This window comes from Neodiprion pinetum, chromosome 1 (assembly GCF_021155775.2).
Source record: "Neodiprion pinetum isolate iyNeoPine1 chromosome 1, iyNeoPine1.2, whole genome shotgun sequence".
NCBI classification, from domain to species: domain Eukaryota; kingdom Metazoa; phylum Arthropoda; class Insecta; order Hymenoptera; family Diprionidae; genus Neodiprion; species Neodiprion pinetum.
In genome coordinates, this window is record NC_060232.1 from 30,657,718 (window position 1) to 30,667,165 (window position 9,448).

General features: G+C 34.5%; 1 protein-coding gene across 6 annotated transcripts; it reads right to left on the bottom strand.

Annotated features, from left to right (window-relative positions):
* Positions 1 to 1,103: 1,103 nt before the first annotated feature.
* On the bottom strand, positions 1,104 to 9,423 carry LOC124211848 (transmembrane protein adipocyte-associated 1 homolog). Of its 6 annotated transcripts, XM_046611364.2 has the most exons (10): positions 8,987 to 9,423; positions 8,194 to 8,417; positions 7,935 to 8,085; positions 7,691 to 7,853; positions 7,404 to 7,600; positions 7,272 to 7,332; positions 6,961 to 7,147; positions 6,698 to 6,827; positions 4,125 to 4,279; positions 1,104 to 3,818 (listed from the first exon to the last, which is right to left on the bottom strand). In XM_046611364.2, the coding sequence occupies exons 2-9, from the start codon at positions 8,340 to 8,342 to the stop codon at positions 4,127 to 4,129; spliced, it is 1,191 nt and encodes a 396-aa protein (XP_046467320.1). In that variant the 5' UTR covers positions 8,343 to 8,417; positions 8,987 to 9,423; the 3' UTR covers positions 1,104 to 3,818; positions 4,125 to 4,126. The 6 variants fall into 6 exon arrangements, with proteins under 6 accessions (XP_046467320.1, XP_046467328.1, XP_068989929.1 ...); XM_046611372.2 differs by having other exon boundaries at positions 1,104 to 4,279; positions 7,935 to 8,067; XM_069133828.1 differs by having other exon boundaries at positions 1,104 to 4,279.
* Positions 9,424 to 9,448: the final 25 nt, after the last annotated feature.

Genomic DNA, 9,448 nt, shown 5'->3' on the forward strand with positions numbered 1-9,448 from the left:
TCGTTTTTTGCCTGTAACTTGTGATGCGTTGATCGCAGCGTATTGGGACTGCGCCCAATCGATTACTCTCGCAAAATCACGTCGGAATAGTCCATAGAAGACTTTATTCCAGCACTTTTCAAAATCGCGAGAATTTTCGCCAAAAATGCAAAGGGGTTAGCCTTACTTTTTTTTTGGGCAAAAAACTTTTGGTTTCAGATTCGATTCAAATGACCCTTATCCGACCAATTGGACCCTCAGGAACTCAGAAATCGCAGCGAAAACAGCGTAGGACTAACAGGAGAGAAATGGCGAGCGAAAAGGCACCTGCTGAAAAATGTCTCAAACACAGGTTCTCGTTTTTTGACTGTAACTTGTGATGCGTTGATCGCAGCGTAATGGGACTGCGCCCAATCGATTTCTCTCGCAAAATCACGTCGGAATAGTCCATAGAAGACTTTATTCCAGCACTTTTCGAAATCGCCAAAATTTTCGCCAAAAATGCAAAAGCCTTACTTTTTTGCCAATTTTTCGACCAGAAACTTTTGATCGTTGATTTGATTGGTATGACCCTCTCCTGACAAATTAGACTATAGGGAACTCAGAAAACGACAATTTCATCAATATTCATCATCGACAAGTTTTTGACTGAGAGAATCCAAAGGGGTTAGTCTTTTTTTTTTTACCAATTTCGTGAGCCGAAAACGTTTGGTTTTAGAATCAAGCTTCTTCATGATCCTTCGGAGACTAATTTGATGAAGAAATTGCTATGTACGTTGTTTTGCATTAATGATGTCTGAAACCTCTCGTGATAATTTGTCCAGAATCATGAAACGCAATTCATTGATCTCTTTATAAAAATGCATGCTTTGATCGAAATCATATTTAGTTGTATAATAATACGTGGTTGTACAGGAAACGATCGTAATCTGAATCAAAAATTCTGCAAACTCATAGATAATGAATTAACACTTTGAGAAGAAGCCCTGAATCATTTTCCAATTTTTTGAAAGCATAGAATACTTTTAAAACGTGTGCAGACAAAAGGTGTAAGAAACATTGTTCACACGGAGGGTTAATAATATAGTCAAATACATAGCAAGAATAACTGAACATTATTCCTCATAGAAGGGCAACTTATAATCAATGAATACTCAACTGACATATCTCAGTTTTATGTGTTGAAATATCAGGGTATATCATGAAGGTTACGAATTCACAGTAAAGTATACATCATATTATATATTATATGTACAGAATGGATGGATTCTTTTAGTCTAGTTCACAGTACACCGAAGATCACTTAAATATAATCACGTTTGTGATTTATGGTTGAATTATACACCCTTAATTATTTTCATATCTTACTATTCAATCAGATTACAATTAATAATCGGGTTGATTGCAAAAGTAGGAAAATAGCATGGATAGAAGATATCGAGTTTTAGAATTCATTTAACATTTCTATCATTACCTTGTACACATTTAAAAATGCAAAATAACACGCCCATTGAAAATCTCGAGACCTCGCGCTGTGATATCCCAATCTGCACAATTTATCTTACGATTAGCTGGGATTTCTCACATTGTTACAAGTTACGAAGCATTTAATAATTGTAAAAACATATATTAAACTTTTGGAACTCAACGAGAATGAACCTATTGCAAATAAATTTTCATCATGTTGCGATGTTTTGACCTTTACATATAACTTGTTTTTGAAGAAATCAGTAAACCACGCTAATGAATTTGATCCGGTGAGACTGAAAACAAGGAATATCGCCGTGTGACTTATGTGTATTACAATCCTGGTGGTAGTTGCTGAATCTAAATTCTTACATATATTCTGAGTAATATAATATGGTTTCTAAGCTAATGATAGGACTGTCTTATTTACTAGTTCACGGACATAAAATTTTTGGTTGGGCTGGGTAATTAATCGGTAATAAAACGTCGTATATTACTATATTTCGATTCCCACACCATTTTGCAACAGTTCGTAGATTACTGACTTCAGGATTAGCCTTTAGAATTTCACGGTATTCTTACACATCCGTTGTATGCAATAGGTATCATAATTTGTATTGACTATTAGTACATGCGTCATGTATTAATTGTTCATACCATGTATACATTCAAGTATGATTCCGAATTCGATGATATTTGAAATTTGGATTGTATTTAAGAAAAGTCATTATTCTTATGCCTTATGTTATATGTTTGTATTTTCATTATCTTTTAGTACTTCACCCCACGGTTTGGCAATTACGTGTGATGTCTATTTCATGTACATATCTGATTAGTTTTTATAATGAATATTCTAACTAAATATTTCTTAACTCTATCATTTTCTAACATAAAAAGGTGAAATTTCAACCACTTTCATACATACATGTATTTGGTGTATATATATGTGGTATACTTTCGTATACCCATAATCTCAAGTAATATCTCTTTCACTCAAGATCATGCTACAATTGCAATTGAGCTTTATTATAACATGATAGAATCATTCGCATTCAATCAGATCTGACCAGTAAGATCTTCAATAAAAATGTATTCATCTATATAATCGTTTTTTATTCGTTGCTTTTTGCATTCACAACTTGCACTCCTGATTCGTGAATCTCCAACTTAATCCAAACTTAGATTTACATAAAATGTGTAAAACCGAGAAATAACTATTCTAAAACAGCATTTGAACAGTTTTTGAACACTTTCCAATAGTTAACGATGGTATTTTTACACGATCGATAATTTTTGTCTGTAAGGATTTAACAATGAAACACCGAAATAATTCCTCAATCCTATAGTCCCCCGAAGTTAGAGCTAGAGCAGAACCGCATAATTTGAAAACAAATTGAAAGCACGATTGAAGATGAATATAACCTGCCGATAACTATATCGAGTACATAGTCTAGTGCTATTTCCACAGTCAATATAATCACTTATCAGGGGTAACGCACTAATACCTGTTACCGAACTAGTAATCAACAGTGCTCTTCAAATACAGGGGCTGACGACTTACTTATAGATATATCCTAACGCATGTCTACCAGTTACTGTTTCAGTGACGATAACCGGTGCATTCACCTTATACAATTGTTTGAAGTTGCCTGAGAACCATTGTAATACCTAAAATAGAAATATTAATAGCATCTTAAACTAAAACTTACATTTGTTCACCCCAGTAAACATCAACTCATAAATTCTAAACAAAGCAATGGTTGCAGAATAAAGTATTCTTAGAAAGATATTATACTTATATATCATCAACGTTACCAAATAAACTGTGTACATATATATATACAAATATGTATTTGAAGTATACTATCACTGAACAATCAATTCAAATCGAAATTCATATTCTACTGTTTAATCAGAAATCAAAATCTTTTTCCATATTTACACTCTAGTACATTCTGTAAGTTCTATACAGTAAAAGATCCAGTTATGCATTACTTCAGTCACTTGACTAACGACTAGATTCCTTGCAGAGGGAAAAAAATCTCAGAACAATTAATACTCATAAAGCATTGGTTTATAGCTAACAACTTAATATCAAAGAATCATGGATAGACTTGAAGTACGATGCACGTAATTTTTGAATGTGAGAATCTTGTGCGAATCTTTCATACTTCAACCACAAGTACTCGGTAGTTCAAATAAGAAACAGCAGCTTACCAATGCACTTTGGCAGAATGTTATTTGTGCATCCTTATTGTTAGTTCAAGAATATAGAAGCAGATAGAGGGTAAAATTATCCGCACTTAATTCGACCAAGGTAGTAACTCGACACTTTGTTCTTTTGTCCCAGCAACGATAGCAGCACATCACTGCTAAGTGTTACAACAAATTCAAGTTTAGTTAAAAATAGAAAACAAAAACACGCCGAGGTTTCTTCCACAGCTTAGACAAAAAATACAATTTTTATTATCAATAACAGCAAAAGTATAAATATCGTAGCAAATTTGTTTGTTCATCCAAACAGAAAATGGTACAAATTTGTCCTACAATTATACACTATGACATGAAAGATTATTTCTGTCTATAATTCCAACTCATCACTCTGATACGTCAAAATTATAGTCTCAAGGTAAAGACTTTATCAGCAATTCTTACGCTCCTTACATATTAAAACGTACTTTTATTGTTGATAGCCGTTGTTATGGGTGTGAGCATCTTGACTATCTATACTGTACCCCGTTATGCTGTCTGGACTTTGCAAGGAAGCAGCGTACAACGGATTCACCGGGGTAGCACCAGTGTCAAATTGAGTTGAATCATAAACACTGTTGTTCTGCAAACAGAAGAATATTCTGCTTTGGAATCAATCAAGGCGAATTCAACAGTTTTGAAAAATATCCCGTCAATTTCACAAACGCTAATCCCTGAGCAATATTCAACATCCTTATAACGTGAGAAAAACAACTATACGAAATCGAATGGTCAGCGGAAAAAAATACATCGAGCATCTGTAAATATCTATCTAGGATTAGGCCGCTATTACAGTGTGTTTATCGATATGTTTATACCACTTGTTACTACCTCAGTTCAAGAATCAGATTTAAAAGGAAATGACGCTGTTTCGTAAACATCACGATCGGTTTCTTTTTCGTTTGTGAAAATGATCAAACGTATTTGACTGTATGCAGATATAGTACAATGTCTGGCAAAATAAGTTTACGGGTATTGAAAAAAAGCAAAGACGAAACTATAAAATGAGCTTGTGATTGCTTTCATTACGAAGAGACTCGTCCCATTTTTTGTGACATTAGTAGCCAGATTAAGCATTACTGGTCCGTTTGATTCTGAAGGAATGTTATTTTTACTAAAGCGAAGCATGCCAAATTTCTTTCTAATCTTTCGAAACCTGTTCCTTACCTGTTTGATTTGAGAAATGGGTTAAAAGTTCAAATGTTAATGTTTGTTTAATATAAAATTAGTGTGAATTAATAAAACGAGAATGATAGCTACAATAATACGTTTAATAAAATGAACGTCGCATGCTAAATCTAAATACAATTGTAATAAAAAATATTTGATCACTAGCAGAGAGTTGTGCATCTAATCATTTTTATCTGGGCTGTGAAATATAGTACAATAGGTTGCCTTCTTATAAGTCAACATTCATTCGATTATTTACAATTCACACCCCAAATCCAAAGTCAGTAAAAAACGATTCTTTACCGCATTATATACTCTTACTCTACCAAACTGTGCATATTTTTTAAAAATAATACAACCATCAACCATCACTAGTACCTGATTTTCATAGAAAAATTCATGCTTACTTCAGTTAGGCATTGAGTATAATAATTATGTTATATACAAGTTTAATTAAAACCTTAGGAACATAACCAAAGCAATGTGTACGTTGAATAATGATATATTTACAAGACTTGAAGATTGCGCAACATGGAGACTATTAATCTGTATGTTTTGGCGGGGCATTGAATAATTTCAGATAATCGCTTAAGCTGGTTGAGTTTTTGGAATTATCATCAGAGTTATTAAAACTGTAAGATGTTGTCGATTTAGAATTTTGTAATGACGAGTTGGAAATTTTCACATCACTGGTGGTATTGTCGAATGAGTTATTCGCGGAAAAAAAGGATAAATCAGTATTCTGGGATTGTGCAGAAGCAAAGGAACTTATTTCTGAATCTTCTACCAACGTTTGTGAATCAGGAATTAATGCAGTTTCTAATTTCACTGGGTTCAAATGCAGAATTGAAAAGTTTTGATCTTTGAAACTGCTCTGTTTGTGTGGTGATAATTTTTTAAAATTTCCTTCATTACCTATACTCAAAACACTAGTTGTGCTTTTCGTTTGCCCTAATGACTTTGGACTGGTATTCAACGATTCAATTTTCGAACCACTTGTAGACGGTTTAATCTGATCCAAGTTTGTAAATTCTTCATCGTTTAATAACGCTGTATTTATACTGGTTGATGGGACGTTAATGGACATTGGTTTTTTATCCTTGCGTAGCAACAAATTCGATTCTGACAAATTTCCCACATAATTTCTAAACATGTTGGAGCTACGTTTCTGTAGTTTTCCAGAATGTAATACAGAATCAGCATTATCGAATCCCAACATTTCACTGCTGACTGATGATCTAGAATTAATTACAGCATCTTGTTCAAAGAATTGGTAAGCAGGAAGTCCTCTGCTCTTGAATATTTCAGATCTCGGACGAGAATAATCAACAGTTTCGGACGCTAGCGCAACCGATGTAATGTTGGCAGTAGATTTAGTTTCGGTAGGAAAATTTTTAAGATCATTGTCATTCGATGGTGAAAACAAGTTGACATTACTATCGCGACATTCCGGTGAATAAATTAAATTACTGGCTGTTGGAGAAAGCGTGTAATTTGAAACACTGGTTACGTCTTGATGGTTTTTCAAATCCGACTTTAAATCCAATGCTGAATGACAGACATTCAAATTGGGCGTACTCAGTGGTGAGTATTTTAACTTTGGAAATGTGAGACTGCTTTTGTACCCAGTTTTCAGAGCACGTTGACGTTCATCGAGTCCTTTAGAGGTTGAACCAGCATTTAATTCAACCTGAGAAATAGATTTACCCGACCAATTTTTTACAAGAATCTGCCCAGCCGCTAATGAGTAATTTGATCTATGTTTAGAAATGGAAGAAGATTTCGATAACGTTGAGTCGAATAGCGGCATATGAATAAATGGAGTATGGACCTGATATATGTAGTCGCTGTCAGTTTTCAATGAAGAAAAACTCTGTTGATGAGGTAATGAAACCGTATCTTCGTCCATAGCATCATCAACTTGTGCCTTGTACGAGAACATTAGAGTTGGCTGGGAGACGCTATAAATAAAAATCAGAAGCATTACACAAGGGACTTTTTGCGCTATTATTCAAATCAGTCATTTATTTGTTTGTTAAGAGCATAATGCCGTATGGATGTTTATGCAATTGAAAAGAAAAGCTCATAACATACCCAAACAATTCTGACAAGAATGTGTGGTAGACCAATGGTGTGAATAGAGTCAAGTACAGCGCAGCAGTGATGTCAACTATACAAAGCCCTTCAGGAGCCTGCATATAGTTCAACAGACCTGCTCCTATCGATTGTAGTAAATCGACAAAAGCCAAGATACCCGCGTAGACGTAAAAACTTCTTTTAGCTAAAGTGAAATGCCATAAGGTAATGAATAGACTAATACATATATAATCGGTATTCTTGAGGGTTTAGTGTATTGCAAGTGGAGTTTCCAAGTTAAGGGTAAATTATTAAAGTGAGATACTTACTAGGCAAAGCAAGTCTATCCCGCAATCTTGTTCGTGGCAGTATTAATATAAGAAAGTATATCTGTAAAGAAGATTTCAAAAAATTGGGTCAAGTTTTAGTATAGCACAATCTGCAGTTTAAACTTTTCATACCGTTGTGAACACAAGACTGCTGCAGAACCAGAACATCATTCCTCCATGACCGAAAAGATAAAATTTTCTGCTCGGTATTTCAAATGTGTCATCAGGTAAAACCAATTCCAGTGTACCTTGAGTTATCGTGAATGCTAGTGCTATAAAAGATGTAGCCAGCAAAACTCTTCGAATACTAGAGCGACTGTCTAAGTGTCCTGAAAAAGTAAACGTTAATTAACATTGATATAAAAATATATGTAATAAAGGTGGACATTTTTGCTTTGCGGAAATTAGCGTCGACTCACCGAAAGCTAAGCCGAATATAACCACGCTCATTTCTGTAGATAGTAGGAAGAATCTGACCGTAACCCATAGAATCTTATCTGCTAAACCACCTACAGTTGCTGCTGCGTTAACAGTCATTGATACGACACAGCGTATTACTGAGATTAGGATATTACTTACAACCTGTTGAGTATTGAAAATAACGTTGGTTTAATAAAACCGAAACAAATTTCTGAGGCTGTAAAATTTCATAAAGTTACTTACAAGACCATAAAATGCTAAGTATATTGGACTGCTAGTTGCACGCAACTTAAGCCTAGCTCTATTAAATCTTGCAGCGATGAATATGAGAAATATCAAATTTGGAATGAGTATTACAACGTCCCATATTCTCACTCTGAAAATAAAATGTTGCCTTAGAGCAATAGTAAGAAATGTAGTTTTGTTGGTCGACTCGGCTCTTGAAGGCTTATTGTCGTAAAACTATTTTGATTTCGTCATTTTAAAATACTGTACAAGTTACCTGGAATCTGCAATTTCCTTATATAAAATCAATTTACAAAAGTAATCTTCCTCTCCCATAGCCAAACTAATGTTTGGATCTATCGTAGTGCCGAGTAATCGTCGAAAGTGTACCTCAGACACGGTTTCCAATTCTACGTTACCATACATTGTTTTCTTACACAATGAAAGACTCTATACAAATTTTAGGCATAACAGTTTCCCATTGAATACGTAGGTGGAATTCTGAAAGACAAAAGAAATTGCTTACTAAATACATAATAAATTTAAAAATAAACTGTTCCAATCACAACTTAAGCAGCAGATGAATCTGATAGGTTTATATTGAGAATGATGTCAAGTATGCAAACAGTAACGAAGAATAGAACCGCAAATTTTAGATTAATTATTACACTCATGTAGGGTAAATTTGTTGTCAATAAACAATGTGACTCTAAAATTTGTTATCGCAAATCAATTCTTTGGATAAATTTATTCACAGAACAAAGAAGTTCTAAAATACTGCGTAGAAGTTTGCATTGATTTCGAGTATAAACATAACCTTCTTAAGATCCCATGATAAGTGTTGCGTTCGAAAGGTTGAGTATAATTGATAAACAGAAAACAGATTCCCAGTTAGAAAACGAAAGAAAATACGCGTTAAGGGATTTTTTTACAAGTAAAGTAAACGTTGATCCGAAAATTGATAGAGATGCAAAATTTTTCGAGCTGTCAAACTCTTTGTCAAACGTTAAAGAAAATATGTAGTCGCATAATGTGTTTACCGTAATGAAATTATTTTCTAATCAACTTACGGATTATATGACTCCCGATAGTGTCATAACTCTGGAGAAATGAACTCTCTGTGATGAGGCTAAGCAAAGGTCCCGACTTATCGTGGTGTCGAGTGTTTTTTCAACCTTAGGCCAAATGTTCAATGCCCATTTTGTTCTCTGTAGCAGACTACACCATTCGATAATCTGGAAGCAGCGATGGATGCCGACTTTTCAGGTTCTGAGCGGTACAACGAGCTGTGAATTATTCGCCAAGCGAAGTAACCCCATACCGTGTACTTTGCAGCGAGTATAAAAAGCGCGATACTTGTTGGCCGAGAAGTCATTACATCTCGGAGAAAAAAATTATTCGCGAGATAGGATAGGTACTATAACAACATGGCTATCGGTTCGTTGATTCGTGGGTCGTGACGCACTTAACGCTGTCAGTGTCAGGTAACGCTGGATTACGTTGCTCAGCTCATAAACATGGCAGCTCGGTTT